At 40.6% G+C, this 19,556-nt stretch overlaps 1 protein-coding gene across 3 annotated transcripts in view; it reads right to left on the bottom strand.

The window, feature by feature from the left end:
- Positions 1 to 3,203: 3,203 nt before the first annotated feature.
- Positions 3,204 to 19,556, bottom strand: part of usp45 (ubiquitin specific peptidase 45) — a 36,076-nt gene continuing 19,723 nt past the window's right edge. For all 3 annotated transcript variants that reach the window (XM_022204869.2, XM_022204885.2, XM_022204877.2), the window contains 10 exons: positions 12,054 to 12,141; positions 9,803 to 9,884; positions 9,211 to 9,302; positions 8,644 to 8,700; positions 8,379 to 8,510; positions 6,947 to 7,610; positions 6,247 to 6,344; positions 5,985 to 6,071; positions 5,561 to 5,705; positions 3,204 to 4,095 (listed from right to left, as the gene is read on the bottom strand). In XM_022204869.2, the coding sequence (XP_022060561.1) occupies positions 3,965 to 4,095; positions 5,561 to 5,705; positions 5,985 to 6,071; positions 6,247 to 6,344; positions 6,947 to 7,610; positions 8,379 to 8,510; positions 8,644 to 8,700; positions 9,211 to 9,302; positions 9,803 to 9,884; positions 12,054 to 12,141 (1,576 nt within the window). In that variant the 3' untranslated portion in view covers positions 3,204 to 3,964. The remainder of the gene's footprint in view (positions 4,096 to 5,560; positions 5,706 to 5,984; positions 6,072 to 6,246; positions 6,345 to 6,946; positions 7,611 to 8,378; positions 8,511 to 8,643; positions 8,701 to 9,210; positions 9,303 to 9,802; positions 9,885 to 12,053; positions 12,142 to 19,556) is intronic.

The raw sequence follows: 19,556 nt of genomic DNA, 5'->3' as shown, positions 1-19,556 counted from the left end.
AATGTGTACAGTGTGTTGAGTATTAATGCATGTATGTGTGGAGTAAGGTGACGCTGACAGTGACAGCAGCTTGCATGGTGAGAACAGTAAAATTTAACCTCCACTGCTGGTAGATGAGCAATGCAGCAGCACCTTATTAGTTTCTTACAAGTGCCTCACACAAGGGGAGGGTGCCTTTCGTTAAGTGAGATTAAATCACATGAAATGCTTCAGCAGCATGTCCTCCAGCTAAAAGCCTCCCCCCTCCCCCTTCCCACTTTAAAAATAGACAAATACATTTCAGAAAAGCTTTGCTCTTTTTGTTGGTGGCGGCTTGACAACCTGTTTTAACGTTCCAGCTGCATGACTGGGATGTCACAGCGTGTGGGAACAGGAGGACGTGCAAGGCGATGACGTTGCCCTTTTCCTGATTCCACACCCACCTCCTCTTCACCAGCTCACGACATGTTCTGAAGCAGTGCTGCTTTGCACCCGTCAGGGCCGATAACAGGCGAAGATGTGCTGAATATGGCACCATGGGATCCACAGCGACAGCCCAGAGAGACGGCCGACAACATCCCGCTTAGAGGAAAAACAGCATGACATCAATTCCACAGCAGAAAACACAAAATCTGTTGTGATTTTTTTTCTATGAGAGGCAAAAAAAAACAAAAAAACAAAGAGAGACAGGTCCTGTTGAATATACAGGACCTATATACAGCTCATAAATTAGATTTATTTTGATACAGTACATTTTTATACTCATTCCAAATGTTTAATAGTCCATAATGGAATTTAAATGTCAATTTCTGGGAATAATAATGTGTCTTGAGGAAAAACCCTGCACGCCTGAAGCACCATGAGTCTGTATAGTGTCTACTATGTACAATTACATACACTCAGTATTGTTTTTGCTTACAGTAGGTTGTACTGTACATAAATAAAACCCGCACATATCCCTCTTTACATTTGACTCTGCATATGTTTTCTTCTCACCGTGCACAGGTTTGTAAATCCTGAAGCAGAGGCACTGATTTTGTCCTTGTGTTGAGAGAAAATAATAAACCTCTGATGCATATGTTAAACTCTTCTCTTTCTTCCATTTTGGCAAAAGTCCAACAAGCAGGAAAAAATGAAAATAGTTTCATCTGAAATACTTTCATAGAAAAACATGGACAGACAGTTTGACATGGACGTTTCAGGAATAGGCAATACATTCATTAGAACATTAACCCATGCACATTACAGCAAAGATGGTTTTCCTATCAGGCTTACAGCTTTAAAGTGGATTCTGAAAATCTTTTTTATTTTTTGCTCAACCTTACGGATGGCATTAGGGGATAAAAGGTAAGTCCGTTGTGGTGCTGGCTCTTTGTCGAGCAGCTTGATGGGCTTGTGTGTGCGCCTACAGTTACAGTAGAGCTGTACAATGAAGGCAGACAAGGTGCTTTGTTGATCTGATAAACGTTGAGTATGTCTGTTTGTGCAGTGAAACATGAGAACTATATCAATGACCTTGAGAGAACACACGTAAAAGAAACTCTGAATGACGTAAACTCTGCTTGAAGTCGCAGCTGCAAAACTCGTCTTTGGCAAATGCAATTCATTGATAGTCTTATATTTATACATTCTGATGTTATGAAAACAATCCATTCCCAGTAGGCTGTAAAATAACTGTTGTGCTACTCCTTAGAGGCGCTGTGTGCAGCAATTTCAGTCAGCATGTAGACAGAAACCACTGTCAGCTGTGAACAGTATTATTACATCATTTTCCTAAATAAGTAGGAAAAGACAGACCGTTAGCCACATCCACGGTACAACAGCAGACACTGCTATCATCAAACATACAAACAAAATCCCTTTAAGCTCCAAATGATATTGCTTACTATCTTCATGCTGAGTGTCGATGTCTTCAGTGCAGAGAACAAATATATCTGAATTCATTTCCCTCTTTGAATTTTTACCATTTATGATGTGCTCACGTCAAAAACAATTACTGTGTTCCAGATAATTACGCAAATGTGATTTTTCGTTATTGTGAAGAGGCTTTTTGCTTAATTTGACTAAATCTGCCTTTTTACTATTGCAAAGGCCTATTGTGAGCATTATTTGGTAGCTTTGGAATATTTTTATTATTTAGAGGTGTAATAATCCCATTTTCTAGAATGTGACTGTTCCAGATAATCATGCAAGTCAAATAAAAAATAAACAAAGTTCAGTTTTACAAGTAAACAACACATTTATTTTATACCAACAAGTATATAACATGATAATCTTTATTTTTAAAACAATATTCAACAATAGTATAATAAAAACAACAATTTTAAACAATATTGAATAGAAAATGTGTTTATCACATGTTGATATAACCGCCTTTCTTCTGCAATACTTTAACCAGTCTAGAATCAACTGAGCATGTGAGCTTTTTGATGGTTTTACAGTCAATGTTCTTGCTTGTGGTCAATATTGCTCTCCAAAGAATGTCCTTAGAAGAAAACTGGCGAAGAAAACTTTACTCTTCTCTAGAAGAAGGAGTAAAAATTAACTCGGAAAATTACACCAAGTTCTTGGAACAAAATTTTATACCATGGTACAAATCAAAGCCTGCTGCCAGTTACAAGAAGAGCATCATCTTCATGCAGGACGATGCGCCAAGTCATGCCTCCAAGTACACAAAAGAGTGGCTGGCCAAGAAGAATTTCAAGGACAAACGCCTGATGACATGGCCCCCTGCTTCACCAGATCTAAACCCAACAGAGAATCTTTGGGCTAATTCTCAAACAGGAGTTGTACGCCAATGGCCGCCAGTTTTCTTCTAAGGACATTCTTTGGAGAGCAATATTGACCACAAGCAAGAACATTGACTGTAAAACCATCAAAAAGCTCACATGCTCAGTTGATTCTAGACTGGTTAAAGTATTGCAGAAGAAAGGCAGTTATATCAACATGTGATAAACACATTTTCTATTCAATATTGTTTAAAATTGTTGTTTTTATTATACCATTGTTGAATATTGTTTTAAAAATAAAGATTATCATGTTATATACTTGTTGGTATAAAATAAATGTGTTGTTTACTTTTAAAACTGAACTTTGTTTATTTTTTATTTGACTTGCATGATTATCTAGAACAGTCACATTCTAGAAAATTGGATTATTACACCTCTAAATAATAAAAATATTCCAAAACTACCAAATAATGCTCACAATAGGCCTTTGCAATAGTAAAAAAGCAGATTTAGTCAAATTAAGCAAAAAGCCTCTTCACAATAACGAAAAATCATATTTGCATAATTATCTGGAACACAGTAAATCTGAGTCACTGCCTCTCAATGTAAAACATTTTGTGAGGAACCAGGGTTCTTCAGGAGTGTAAATATGAAATTATGCAACTACACTGCTGACTGTGATTCAATGCAACAATCATTTACTGATGTGAAAATGGCACACACAGCACCTCTAATCTACATTCACCTGTCTGTCATTCATCCACATGTAAACACACACTCTCTCACACACACACACACACACACACACACAACTGACATCAACTAGTCAGCGCTGAGTGCAGTTTAACATGCGATAATCCTGCTTGTTTCCAGTTAGGCATCGTAGCAAATTCCATCATGCAGCTTCTATCCCGGCGTGTGACAATGACCGAGATCAGACCAAAGCTTTGGAACAGCTCAGGTTCAAGAACACGCTTTTCTCCTGACCTCCTTTTAAAGAACAGGATTCTTAAAATAGGAAACATTAATGAAAATCTGGGCTACAAACCAGAAAGTAACTTTAAAATCTGTTTATGGTTTATATGTCTATGATATTTAGAAGTGCCAATATAAGTAAGACAAATGAGTTTAGAGTGAAGTCTTTCCCTTTTCTTGCCTCTGAACTGTCACAGCTACAGTAAGAGGAGCTGGAGAGGCTTCAGAAGAACAAACAAAGCCAAACAGACATCTCAGGAGAAAGACTTTCACAGGAGACGTTACAGCATTTCCTCGTAGAAGAGCAGGTATGCCTGAGAGTTGAGTACCCTTGACTCCGGTACCGTCTGAACGGTGGTATCACTGACGTACACCCACTGGCCCTGGGAGCTGCTGCTGGCATCCCTCGCACCTGAACAACACACATCATCGATATTATGAGGCACAAAAGCTCAATGAGGAGTGTGGACGTCATTAAGAAGCAAAATCTGTCCTAAACCTGTCAAGTCTACAGTGAGAGGGTTCTCTGTTTCCATAAGAGCAGTGCTAAAACACTGCTATCCAGTGAGGAAGCTTCCACAAACATTTCATGCAACTTTATCCGAGTGCCACAAGGAAATCAAATTTGTCGATCAAACTGCAACCACTACCGTTAAGCAGTGAAGCCAGAGCATAAAACTTTAAATTTAAAATGAATTTAAACTTAAAATGTACTAAATTGAGCAGAAAATAAACATTTTCTGACTGTAATTTATTTAAACTTCATTAAATTCACACATTTAATTTCGCTTCCTGTACTGCCCGTGAAGGTGGCAAACAGAAAAGTGTGTTTGTTTTTGGTCCCTCTGCTCCATTTACATTCCTCCTTTTCCCAAATGTCACTGTTCTGGCTGAATGGATTCATACATTTGTTGTGAGAAACAATCAAGTTTGAAAACATAAGTTCACACACTTATGGTGAAGGCTTGGTACTGTATTTGACATCAACAGGATATGGCTTTATAGATGCAATTTTCCTGATTTTATGGTTTTATAGCATAGTACAAAATATTTGCAGCATCACAAATAAAAACAAGAGAGAGAGAGCAGCAGTCCTCCAAGGCTGATCATTTCTGATAGATAAGTCCTGATAAATCCTGGATTTGTAGTAGGATCACAGTCATGTGATCACGTCGTGTTCGCTTGTTGTCATGGTTACAGTGACGCCGTGCCGATATCTGGCAATGATACAGAAATATTTAACAAATCTGTAGATCCAGACTATGAGCTGCATCACTGCCAAAATCTGATCACTTGTGTTATTGCTGACCTTCCCTGAAAATTTAATCCAAATCCTTCGTCTATTTCTGAGTAATGCTGCTGACAGACAGACACACGTTTCTTGGCAGATAAAGACTTATTTCTATGTACTTAATTAAACTGAGAATATTGCACTTGGTTACCTGCGTGTTTTTGGGTAAAGCACCAAGAACAGACATCACATGATTAATCCTGTCTGTCAGCAGTCATTTCAACATGTTGGACTCCTGTGTCGTAACTAACCAAAGGCTCCAACTATAATATGTCACGTCTTATATTAGCTTGATCGCAGCAAGTACAACTGCTTCCTTGAGTTTTTTTTTAACTACCTTCAGTACTACTCTGTAACTCTAGACACTCTCTTTGAAAAGAAAGAAAAAAGAAAAGCGAAAACATGGCTCTACTGAACACAAAGACCTCTATTCATCCTCTGCTTTGTAGAGGATATATTCAAGGTTACAGGGAGTCAGGCCTTTGTTGCCCAAACACTGACTGCTTTCATGAACACACACAAACACAGAGACTATAAAAAAACAGACAGAAGGTTTTAATAGAGCTCAAGCAAGCTCACCCCTGACCTGACAGGTTCTTGTGGTGCTGTTCCGTTTTCCTCTGGGGAGCGCGCACTTTTACATATGCGGTGTAGTGTCCGCCACGCATCGAGCCGCTGTGCTCCACTATCCCATAAAGGCTGTAGAGGACACGCTCACCGGCTGCCAAGTTCTAGCAAAAAGGTCGAAAAAATAGATTAGCAAAAAGGGAAACAGGAGTAAATAAAAAAAGAAGAAAGATACATAAATGCAAGTGTTTAAGACGAGCACCAACCAAGGACATGCAAAACAAACGGAACCACTGAAGAAATATGGCGATAGTGACTTGTCAGTAAGAGTAGAAAAGGTTCACCAGTGGGAAGTTTAATCAGAAATTTGACATAGAAAAATGAAGAGTCAATTAAATACTTCTGCACTTAAAGCAGACTTGTGCCCTATGTTGGACTGATACCTTGCAGGAAGCAGAGCAGAATGGAGCCAGATCCAGTATGAGAGGAAAGTCAACATGGCGGTTCACCTTTCGTAGGTTCATCCCGGCCTTCAAGTGCAAAAAACACAAAAGAAAATTTTTAAAACACAGTAAAATCAACATTTAGGCTTGCAACAACCCGTCAGTGTCTCTGACTGGGATACACAGAAATATATTCAGAGTCACCGCTGAACATTCGTGGCATAAAACAGAGGCTGACGACAGGGAGAACGTGGCTGCCTACCTGGTGGAAGCGTTTAAGATGCAATGTGATGACAGGAGGCAGCGAGGATATCAGCATCTGTTTCCTAGCACTGGTGTAAATCTTCTCCATTTTCTTATCTGCGCACGTCACGCATAACACAAAGAAAAGTCAAAAAAGCTTAAGCAATTTCTAGAAATACAGAAACAGCAACTCATTACAGGATCGTAGGGACCTCAGGGCGCTTGGAGAAAACGACAACTGTAAAAACATAGTTATCCCTAATGTAGGCCTTCACTCAGACACTAGCAAGGACCTGGTCTGACATGCGTAAACACACACTGCAACCAGGTCAGGCATCAGTCAAGGATGACATGGTAGCTGTGTATATAACCATACTGGCAGCAGTAGGACTGTTTGCAACGTTGTGAACACACATTCAGACACTAGATAAAAAGACTGTACAGCAGCAGCATGTATGAATGTTTTGATACGTTTTCCAGAGAAAAAAATGCTGTTTGTTATAATCTATTGTAACTGGGATGAATTCAGACTGTCCACAGCCAACATGTTTCATGAAGGACAAAACTACCAACTCTGTAGAACTAGCTATTGGGTTTACACAGAATGTCGGATGTTCAAAGTGGATTTTGTGGCCAGTGTCTCTGTAACGGCTTCTTACGTCATGTCAGTCATTTGCAGGTCGGCTTTTTGCACTGCGGCTCCACATGCTTCGTCTTACCTGCTGAGCTGCTCTTGCGTACTTGCTTCTGCCTACGTTCAGTGCAGCTCTCACACAGCAGCTTGTTGTTGCCCATCAGCAGCTCCACAGAGGTGAACTGGTGGAGGCAGGACTGGATGGAGCACTCCTTGGAGCTGGGGGTGTAACTGTGGGACAGCACCTGGAACGCTCCCTGGTGGTGCTGATGGTGCAGGTTATCTCGGGTTTGTGTTTCTCCCTGCTCCTCAGGAGAACAGTGTGTGGAAGTGGAGCAGTCCCCAGAGCTGAAGCCCAGGTTGACTTTGGAAACTGCAGTAACCAGCTGCTCTACAGCGCCACCTTGCCTAGCAGAGGATGATGAAGAGGGGGAGGAGGCGGAGACAGGCGTTGGGGACGGCGTGAGGGTGGAAGTGGATGATGGGGTGGACATATGTCCGTGGCTGTGGCTGGAGGAGGCCCGTGGGGTCCACTCGCTCTCAGAGGCCTCGCTGTCAGCGTCGTTACTGCTGTCCTGAGCACCCGATTCTCTTTCGCTGCCATCTGATAGGCTGCCAGCAGCTGCCATTTTACAGACCGAGACGCCACGAGCTGATCCACCAGCGACCCCTTCGTCCTCCGGTCGCTCTGCACCACAGACTGCTCCTCTCTCCTCCACAGAACTGGAAGATCTCCTGCTCTGCTGCCTCTGTGGAGAAGCAGGACATGCATGTTATCTGCTTTTAGAGATGCAGACTCTGCTAACTTTACACATTGACAACTGCTGTAATGCTTATAACAATATTTTAAATGGCGTCAGTGTGAATATGAGCATTCACACTGCTAGTACAGTCGTGCAAAAGATTCCGAGAGTCTTCTGCATGAGATTCTCTGAAGATGCATGGGAAGAAATACTTTAAACTCCACAGTCCTCTCCCATGGACACCGAGGCCATCTCAACACTAATAGAGCTGCAAACACTGGAGCGACAGCAATGACTGCACACATCACAAACCCTGTTAGCTTCACAATCCACTGCAGTGAAGAACTGGAATTTATAAGCTACAATGTTTAGAGTAATGTTAACATTAACACCTTTGGCAGCTTCATTCACAAATGATTAAACTGCTATTTGAAGAATGTTCAATGTTTCTCAAAAGACTTTCTTCAAAAGAGTTTCATCGTTTTGTTTGTTGCATTTTTTAGCTTAATTTTCTGCCCTGAGCAGCACCGTGGTCTATGAGAAATCTATTTTAATACAAATGCTGACAAAAGTAGTTGAGGAAATGACAGTGAAAGTAAACTTGAAGAGTGAAGAACTATCATAACAGAAAATTGTGTTCAACAAAAAGCCCCAACAAAAAAGATAATGACTTTATGAGAAGCGTGAATATTAATAGCAGAGAGAGAATTACATTCTTATTAAACAAGATGGACAGTGACTATAATATTCAAACAGTCTATATATGCATACTACCTGTCCACTCAGCTTCCTGGTATTTCTGTTGACGGAGTGTGCTGCAGAAAGAACCTGGTCATTGTGAGCTCCATGAGTGTCCTGCTCACGGCTGCTCTTCCCCAGCCGACCAGGGTTGGAAGGTTTTGATATCTGAACAAAAACAAGCATCATGAGTGCACAAAGCTTTCGCAAATTACCGGTGGTTTTAACTGCTGAGCACTACTTTATTCATCATTATTCTTTTTGTAATTAAACTGCAATAATACATTTTGTAGCAGCTTACCCTCTCCTCTATGATGGGTAAAGAGATGTCTATGAAGGCCTCCTTTACTGTGGAGATCTGAAAGAGAATCAAGCAAGTCAGTGCCATCACATACCTTATTCTGTTCCTTCATTGCCAAAATCATATTCAACTGAGCTGCACATGTTCAGCATATCTAAGAAGAGATGTGGGAAGTGGCTGTTTCTCTGCTTTTTCCTCTCCAGCTCCACACCTGGTGCTCTCTTCATTCAAGGATATTCTTTAGTTTGCATAACGGGATTTGTTTTCTTAACCACCCCAAGCTTTCAGGTTTTACTGGAAATGCCTGCTGTAAACAATAGCTGTCTGAGCTGGTCTTTCAAGTATTTCTAGTTTGATTTTCCATCAACTTGTTTTCTGTTTTTTTTGCTGCTGGAAATGGTGTGGGACGTAGTTAAATAATTATTAAAAAGAAACTTCTGTCTGAATAGGCTGGTTGAAGAAAGTTTGTCAACTGATTCAATAACGTTCCGCTGTGGAAAACATACTGAGCTGTATCTGCATGGTTCACACCGAGTGAACTGGTTTAATTCACTCACAGACACTTACATGCTCACACTCCTCACACATAATCGTGTTGGTAAGCTCGCCTACGAAGATGCGGTCAACAAAGTTCATCTTCACGCCTTCCTTTCCATACGCTGTGGGGATAAAGAAAAAACATTTTCAATTATTTGCATAGAGAATTATGCTTCCTTACTAATTACATGACAGAAGTTTTGCTTAAGATTCTGTGATTGGTAAACACTCTAATTCAGCTGACAATGTGCTGAACTAAATAATTCTAGATTACACTACTTATAATGCCAATAAATACTACAAATAGACCTGAATAAAAGTGCAGATGTAGGGCCTTTTTTACAGCTGCAACAGCAAGTATTCTAAAGATGGTAGAATTATATATATCACAGGAAATGCATACAAGGCAATAAAATTAGGAGATAAAATAATCAAAATTAACAAGTCAAAAGATCAGCAGGTTCATAAATGATCTTCTTGATGAGATAAGACTAAAAATTTAAAGTGCAACCAGAAGGTTAATCTGACAAAGACCACAGTGTTCAGTGGCTGAGTTGTGTTTCCATTAACTGCCACAGGATGGGGCTATTGATCTGGGCCATGTGTCTGCGCTCATACCAACCTTTGACTTGGCGTTTGGTCTCCTCATCTGCCGTCTTCTCTGTGGGATTGTTGAAAGCCTTCAGAATGCCTGCTTTCACCCTCTACAAACACAAAATAATGCAACTCAAATTTAAAGTGATATTCACAAATGCATATTAACTATAGAAATTATACAACTGCAATTCATAAAAACATATATTTTTTCATTTCTTGAGTTGTCTTTATGACATCCATTAGTGATATATCACAATCTAGCCTACAGCTGAGTTTGACAGGTATACCCATTATAAGCATCATTAGTGTAAAATAATTATTGTGCTTGTCTAAAAACGTTAACGTGTAAATCTCTTAATTAACTGTGCATGTTTGTGTGTGTGTGCACATTTTTATCAGGCTCCTCTTATTGGAGGTGACATGGTCAGTGAGTGTGTTGGTGAGAGAGCTGTGAAGAGGCACAGCCACAGTAAAGCACCAATCAATAGATAATTGGCCATGGTCTATGTCTGAGCCGAGACCAGTCAGCCCCCATTGTCCCGGGACCCACGCACTGGACTGGCTATTTAGGTCAAAAAGCCCAGTTAATTCCAGCCCGGTCAGTCTGCACCCCACTCAGCCAGCACAGTCAAACCAGGCTGCAGCTCTCCTACTAATTAATTACCAGTAACCCCCATGCGCCCTCTGCCTCCCCCCACAGTAACAGCGTGCACTGTCCCACATGGGGGGGGGGAGTCGGGGCCATGAAGAGGGCTGCTGGTACAAGGGGTGCAGGGGTGGAAACTAAAATAAAGACGAGGCTAAGAAGGACAGTCCATGCCCTCAGAGAGTAATACCTACCATCTCAGCTAATTGGTGATAATTGACTGGGGCCAAATTAGCATATTCAGATCTCTGATACTAATTGCCAATCAACACAAACATTTAGGGCCTCGAAAAGGTTGTGATTATGCAAAAATACCAGTGCCTTCCCAATACACACACAAGATAGTGTGTATTTTAACTGCGCTGCTTTTATGTGTGACTTCCCACACATAAATTTGATAAATCCAAGTATTGATTACTCATTGTTGGTTTAGGAGCTGAAGTTTGCACCATATTTTTCCTATGTATGAGGAAAAAGCTATACTAATAACACTTCTACAGTAATTTTGGTTTCTTAGAAAAGTTAGTGACTGGAATGATGTCCTACGATGTTTTAAAAAATATGCCACTGTATCTCTGAATGAGCTGTATAAATGAGTTTCTGAGTGAATGAATAGAGGAGGCCATACCCCCTCCCTTTTTACCTCCTTGATTGGATTGGGAGACGGGCTGATGAGTGAGTGTGTGTGTGTGTGTGTGTGTCTGTGTGTGTGTGCAGGAGGGGGCCACGGGCGACCCTCAAGCACAATGGGACGGCCCTGGAGCTCATTCAGCAGCTGTGTGTTTCCCAAGATCACACAATGATGCCGGTCGTGCCACTTGCAAGTCCCCTAAGTGGCACAACTGTCTGTGTTCACAAGTTTGAATGGGAGCAGGGGGCCTCGCCTGTGGCCCCTCCTGGCCCGGGGCTGACCACTAAACACACCCGCTAACTTCTCCTCCTTGGTTCATGCAGCCACTGGTGGGGCCATGGGGGCCAGCCCAGCCCTCCAAAGGGCTGCTGTGGGGTCTCCTAATTGCTGTGTGAAGGGTTAGGGGGTGGGGGTTCTGTGTCCTTGCCAAAAACATGGCACCATAAGGTTTAAACACAAAAACTGGCTATCCAGTCAAAAAGATGACATTGGGTTATGTGAGTGCACACAACCACTCACAAAGACACAGCTGAGCATCTTACATTATGACAACAGTAATGTAGGATGGATTTTACGATCTTTACCAAATTACAGCAAAGAATATAGTGCACAAGTGGAGGGTTGACAAGACTGACAACAAATGCCAGTGACAAAAATGACTTGGCCATGTGCTGAGATGAATGGTTTTCAAAAAAGTACAGCACCTCAGATATATGTGTTTGATAATTCTATTATTGCTGCTAGAAATGTTCACAAAGCATCTACCAAAAAACTGAAAATACACCCTCAGTACAAGGAGTACTTTGTGCACATTTCAAGGATTTTTCCATCATTAAAAAGTAAAACTTAAGCAAACTTTGAAACTACATAACAAAACATCTTTTAACAAATGTATTGAAAAACGAAAGCACAATAGCCAGATACGTGTGTGTGTGTGTGTGTGTGTGTGTGTGTGTGTGTGTGTGTGTGTGTGTGTACATATGAGGTGTGTAAGCTCACTTTAGTTTCCTCTACTCGTATAGAGTCCAGTAGGTAGTGCAGAAGCTCCTGACTGTCTTGCTGTTGGTAGCCCTTGAAGCGTGGAGCTCTGCAAACAAAAACACAGAAGAAAGTGAAGAAAAATATAGGAACAGAAACTTATGAAAAGACAGTTAAGGAAAAAGGACTAGTTAAATAACACAAAGGCTGGAAGGACTCCTGAACTTAAAGAAAAGACTCATATTACAAAATACAAGCCTAAACAAAGTCAAGAAGAAAATTACCACACACACACACACAAAGCCTTTAGAATGTATAGAGAAAATGAAAAAGGTGGAATCTACCATTCCCTCTACCAAGGCCTTTTCACTGTTGTATCTGTTAAATCCTTCCTTCCAATGCAGCTTTGTGGCACACACAGTATTTCCCACTGTGAACTTTGTGTTGCTTCTATCACTGAATGTGTGCACCTCCACTAACAGTCACATAAAAACAAGAACAGTTTATAGATTTAACAAAACCAAACTGAACAATTTTGTGAAAGACCTTCTGGCTCAGTCCGGGTGCACCGCTGATGGTAACTGTGACAAATAACCTCTGCTTGAGTTGCACCTAAAAACGAGGTAAAAATCTGACTTACATAACTGCTACTAAACATTAAAATATTATGCACATTTAAAATAAAACCAAGCAAATAAACTTAAATACAGAATGGACTGCCTGTGCTTTAGGCACAGTGTAAACTCAGCGAGTTTAAAGCTGAAAGGAAAGCAAATGAGTGAAAATGTTCACCCGCTGCTCCTGCACGCTGTATGGTAGTGCAACAGTTTATACACAGAGACTGTTTTGATTTACGCATGCCATATTTGTCACAGATCAATTCTACTGATGTTAGAGGCCTCAAAAATTGTTGAAATGTCAACCATAGCCTAGCTCTTATAGTAGGACATATTTATACACCCATACACGTATAACCACACTTACAGGTAACTCCTGGGCCCAATATCAACCCTGTTTGACAGATTTTGCACTTTTTTTTTTCCATTTCAAGAGTCTATGACTGAAAATGGAGCAATTCAATCATTTGGATCTGCTGGAAATTAGGGGTGTAACGGTGCACGTATTCGTACCGAAACGTTCAGGACAGGCCCGTTCGGTTCGGTACAGAGGTGGACCGCAGTACGAAAATTTTAAGACTATTAAGAATGAACAGAATTGTTTTAATTGCAAAACCTAAAACTTCGTAGTGTCCACAGTTCCGGTGGATGTTCTCCGGCTCACAGTCGCGCAGTATTGCGGAACTAAAAACAAGTTGGAGTTTCCAGGGAACCACAGGATGTGACGGATCGTTATTCTCCTGTCGGAGCCATAGATATATATCTATGGTCGGAGCTTCATGGCTAATGCTAGCAACAACGAGAAGAAAGAAAGAAAGAAAGAAAGAAAGAAAGACAGAAAGAAAGACAGAAAGACAGAAAGAAAGACAGAAAGAAAGACAGAAAGAAAGAAAGAAAGAAAGATAGATAGATAGATAGATAGATAGATAGATAGATAGATAGATAGATAGATAGATAGATAGATAGATAGATAGATAGATAGATAGATAGATAGATAGATAGATAGATAGATAGATAGATAGAGAGAGAGAGAGAGAGAGAGAGAGAGAGAGAGAAAGAAAGAAAGAAAGAAAGAAAGAAAGACAGACAGACAGACAGACAGACCTTTATTAATCCCACAGTGGGTAAATTTACAGTGTACAGCAGCAAAGAAAACATTTCGAATAAAAAGAGTGCAGCACACAGTGCATATATATAAATAAAAATATTCTCTTCAGAAGAAGAAAAAAGCAGTATTTACAGCAAAATTTCTATAAAATTGCACAGCATCATTATTTACACTTTTTATTGCACAGTTTGTAGGTGGGTGAACTGAACTACTGGGAGCAGGTTTGATTGTAAAGTGTGACTGCAGCCGGAAGGAAGGAGCTGTAGTATCTCTCCTTTAGACACCGCGGGTGAAGCAGTCTGTCACTGAAGGAGCTGCCCACTGATCTTACTGTTTCCTGCAGGGGGTGGGAGGTGTCCTCCATGATAGACACCAGCTTTGTCATCATCCTCCTGTCTCCCACCACCTCCACAGGATCAAGGGGGTAGCCCAGGACAGAACTGGCTTTCTAGAGCTGGAAGACGCTCCGGCGTCATTAAAATCACCCATTTGGGATCACTTCGGTTTCCCAGAGAAGTACAAAAAAGTAGAAGAACAAGTGGACAAGACGAAAGCTGTATGCCGACACTGTGAAGCGGTCCTCAGCTGTGCATCCAGCAACACGTCAAACTTAGACACACATTAGAAAAAGCTCCTTCCAAGCGTAGCTATCCCCACTGCTAGGAAAAAACAGCAAACTGTACAAACAATGCTAGCGAAAACATTATTTCATCAAACCCTGCCGAGCAATTCACAACGTGCTAAAGCGATAGCCAAGTCCATGGTGTTTTCATAGCAGCAGATCTACGGCCATACTCCGTTATTGAGAACCGAGGTTTTAAACTTATGATGAAGGTCAGCTTACAGTAACTTAACATTATTACTGTGCTCTTTGCTGTAGATAAATGACAAGATTGTGTATTTTTTTTAGCCTACTAGTATATTTATACTGGTAAACAAGAGCCTAACTAAATGGTATTGTTTTTTTTTTAAAAAAAGCAATTACATTCAAATGTACAGGGTGACAAAAAAAGGGAACTTTTTAACAATCCAATAAAACCAAGAGTGATGGAAGAAAAATATTTTATTCATAGTAACAAACCTTAAAACATGCCATTGAAGAAACAATGATGGAATTTTCATTTTTCAAAAATGGCTTCCTGTAGATGGCGTCCTCCTGTACGAATACATTCTTGAAATCTACCTGGGGCTATCTCAAGAGTAAAGAGTACACGACTCGACCAAGAACTCTGTATGAGTTAAAACAGAGAATTCAGGATGAAATTCACAGTATCCCCGCTGAGATGTTGCAGTGGTTAATGAGGAATCTCAACAGCAGATTTCAAGAATGTATTCGTACAGGAGGACGCCATCTACAGGAAGTCATTTTTAAAAAATGACAATTCCATCATTGTTTCTTAAATGGCATGTTTTAAGGTTTCAATTACTATGAATAAAATATTTTTCTTCCATCACTCTTGGTTTTATTGGATTGTTAAAAAGTTTCCGTTCTTTGTGTCACCCTGTATTTCCTATTTTAGGTGATAGAGCCCTGTTATGAAGTTCCTTCTTGTCCAAACTTCAGCCAGAAAGTCATGCCAGCAGGTTTTTTTTCTCCGTTTTTGCCCTTAACTGAGAACCAAACCAAACCGTGACTTCTGTACCGAAATATGTACTGAACTGTGATTTTTGTGTACCGTTACACCCCTACTGGAAATCCTTCGTTCTTCAAGAAATTCAGTGCAGTTATGTGACAATCGGCATATGTCTGTCTGTCTGTTTGTCAGCAACATTACTCTAAAACAGACAAACGGATTTGGATGAAATAGCATCACAGCGTCACTGTAACCATGACAACAAGTGAACACTACATCAGCTGATTGTGATCCTACTACAAATCCACCACTGAGGACTGATCAGGACTTATCCATCAGAAATGATCCAAGGAACAGCTGATTAAATTGTGGGGGTGTTTCCATGTGCAATCAATTCCCATCGTCCTCTACACATTTAGGTCACTCGATTGGGTATCCGTACATAACGTACACGTGCAGAACAGACCTCTGTGCTCAGCGCAAGGTCATTTTGTTTGTGGGTACATCTGTATTAAATGGACAATTTCTGATCACCAACAACTAATAAACAAATATTGCATGTCTGACCTCACCTGTTTTTATTTAATTTCTGCCGATATTCAACCCTAAAAAGTAATATATGTTTTTGGGAGTAAAACTACAGAATTGCCAGGTCTGAAAACAAGCTCTGAAATTCAACCAAAATATTTCATAGAACTTAGCTTTAGGTTTAACATAACAAATAAATAAATAAATGTGGTGGGGCTCATGTTTTCTGCACTCCCTCTGGTTTGAAAAGGAATCACCCAGCAGGACTGATCTACAGCAAAGTTAAAACTGTACCATGCTGCCTGTCAGCCTAATAATTGCTGTTATTTTTTGCTGTGCATTTTGTTGGTAAACCAGGGAGGACCTCCACTCAGGCCATTAAAGCCAGAATGGTTAGAGGGGAAGCTCTCCTTGGGTCCGTCCCCTGGCTGTCCACTGTGAAGCAGATGTGAGGACAGATGTCAGGGGCAGATGGGCAGCCAAGGCTGGAGCCATGCAACCTGTTGGGCCGAGTCAGCCACATAACCACAGGACAGGTTGGTCCGACGGGCAACACACACTGAGAGGCCATCACACAAACGTTAAGGATGCTCAGAGGATGGAGTGAAGTGGTAGTGGGTTTACTGCTTTAACACTCCTGTGGAAGATCTTTGCTGGCACTTCAGCTCCTCAGACTCTTGTACAAACAGATTACTGATCGGTTTAAAGAGACAAAAGTTGTATCTGTCTAGGCTGACAACATGTTCTCAATAGCATACAGCCAGAACCAATATTACCATATATATTTGTCACAGTGTTTTGTGATCAATTATTGCCATTATTGTGATCCATAACACACTGACACAATCTCCATAAGTGAGGAAGAAAAGCCCAACTGCCTGCCCTCAACACAGGTCATAACCAGTAGGCCTGAAAAAGCCCAAAGTCACCCTCACACCTTCACATACTGACATGGTATGTGTCCGTCTCTTTTGCCCTTGTCGTACAGACACGATGAGGAAGATACAGTGCACACATGTCATTTAGTCTTCAGCCTTGAAAAAGAACACGAAGTAAAGGAATGTCTCCCTCGTGTTCCGCTGACGAGTCTGTCAAACAACTAAGACAGAGAGAAATACAAAGCAAACAGAGAAAGAAATGAGTATGATAGAAAGAAAAACAGAGAGAGAGAGATAGAGAAAAAATGCAAAGCTTGGTTAGGATCAGTGGGAATGAGGAGGTCTGGAAGCTCATCCCAGCGGAGAGAAGCAGAAGGGCCCTGTAGCACTGTTCTCAATCTGGCCAATGCAAACAGCTGCGGTGCTAACACAATTAATAGCCGGATGAGTTAGTACCAGACACAAGGCCACACAAGCTCCCCCCTCAAAAACACATGCGTATGAGCAACACAATACACCCACACACAGCCCTTATGATAAATCCATTCTGCTTTACTAACACACAGCCATAAAGTATAGAAATGTGACTCTACAATCTCTTCAGAAAAAACATTTATTGTACGAAAACAGCCACGCACAAGGCACATCCAACTTTTCTGAATACCCTAACAAGAAAAACACTATCTTGCTAGTCTGAGTATTTATTATTGTAATTATGGATTAAACAAACAAGTAATGTATCATTAATAACATCAAAGACATTTCCCTGTCTCTAAAACTACACAGCTCTTTGGTTTGTTTGTTTTTTTGGTTTGAGATATTTATTTCAAATATGTAAACACAAGTATCAGGTGAGCAAAGAATGGATATTAAATATCCATATATATACTGTATATGCATACACATACATACAAAAATATCTATACATACATACATACATACATACATACATACCCAAGACTGATATACACACATATCCATACAAAACAATTTCATAAAGCAGAAGAATTTTGCCACACTTCTGGACTAGATCTACATATAGGAGTGAGAAGAAGTGCGCAAACACTTATTTAATCCCACCCCTTTTCCATAAACTTCAACTCTTCAATGAAAACGTTTGAGTGTGACAGAATACAATGCTATGTGGTATCTGAAATTTAGATGACAATTATTTTGGACTCGATGTAATCCATAAGGAACGTAAAAAAATAAAACAATGACTAAACATATGTCATACTGAAATATTTGAATGTCGGTGAACCACTCTCAATTAACCCCATATTTAAGATATTATGTGGAAAACTAACAAAACTTTTAGTCCCATTGAAAGATCATTGAACAGCTACCTTGAAAAATATACAGTTAGTCTATCTTCTTATAATTTTCATGGCACCTTAAAATACGGATTCTAGTTTGGATTCATCAGGACACATTTATATTGAATATGATATTTTTGAAAAACTGACATGTAAGAATAAGAATTAGCCTCCTTGTTTCAATACATTCAAAAAGGTTTTGTTTCACCAGAAAACTTTAACTGAACTATGATCAGTTTGCTGCTGGTAAATCCAACGTTGTTTCAAGCAATGACATACATGATACTGCCCTCACTAGATGGAAAACAGTCTGCCTACCTTTAAACAATGTCTTTTAATTGACTTGTGCTAGTTACACAGGTTATAATTTCTATTATTGGAACATAAAGGAGCTATCAACTTTCCTATTGTAGGGTTTCCTACAGTCACAGGTAGACCACGGTGAATAGATGTGAAGTTTCAATCCCTGGACTGTAGTCTCTGGCTCAGAATAGGAGCACTTGCCAACATTTTTATTATTTTTTATACCAATGCTGAATATCTGCTGCTTCTTTTAATGTGTGTACTATATGTGTGTTCATGTAGGTGTGTGTGACCTAGATGCCAGCACTAGATGGAATCCATTGTCGTCCTCTGCTATTTCTATTAGGGATGAAAGGCTTCTGACAAGGCTTACTTATGAACAATATCTGAAAGATGTGGGCATGTGGACATTTATACACAGCACATAAATAGAGAAGAGACCCAGCGTACTTTTCTTTTTTTTGCAATACAAGAAAGTGTCCAGTGGCTGTCCTGAAAATTGAATCAGTCCTTGAAAGAAGCAGGTGTAGATGAATGCTTCTCTGTGGCCTTTTTGTCCAGCTCCTGCATTAGATATGCATAGAGAGTGCATCCCAGTAGACTGATAGAGACATAATAAGTAACATTCTCAGTAAATGGTGCTTTATAATGCTTTAAACCCTCAGACTCCAGGTGACCAGAAGGAAGTACATAAACATGAGACCTTAATTAAATGACATGCAGCCTACTTCTGACTCGCCACTGACTAGCTTTGTCGCATACCGGGTACAAGCCGGGACCCTCCCTGGCACCAGATACAGAGTGTGGTGCTGACCGTTCAATGCACATAGCGTGGCGCTGGTCCAAGCACAGACCAGAGCCCTTCCGTTGGCAGGAGGATGAGGAGGCAGGCTGTGGGGTACTCAGCTGGTTGAGGTCAAACGCAATAAGAACGCACGAGCAGAAAGGCGCACACGCTCACAAAAACAGGACTGAATAGGGCTCCAGTGCTGCACGTAAACACTCAAAGCGGCCCTGATCGGAGCCAGAAAGCCTCATTAACCCGTCTGTCAACATGACCGTACTGGGAAAGACAGTCAAAGAGAAATGGAAAAGCGCCGTCAGTCCCCACAGGTCAAGGGCAGAACCAACCCTTTTTGAGTGGCACATGTGAGGAAAGCAGGACATTTTCACAGAGTGCAGCCATCATAAAGGTAGCCA

The sequence above is a fragment of the Acanthochromis polyacanthus genome, chromosome 12 (assembly GCF_021347895.1).
Source record: "Acanthochromis polyacanthus isolate Apoly-LR-REF ecotype Palm Island chromosome 12, KAUST_Apoly_ChrSc, whole genome shotgun sequence".
Taxonomy (NCBI): domain Eukaryota; kingdom Metazoa; phylum Chordata; class Actinopteri; family Pomacentridae; genus Acanthochromis; species Acanthochromis polyacanthus.
Note: the sequence above shows the minus strand (reverse complement) of the source record. Positions and strands in the feature narration are given on the sequence as shown.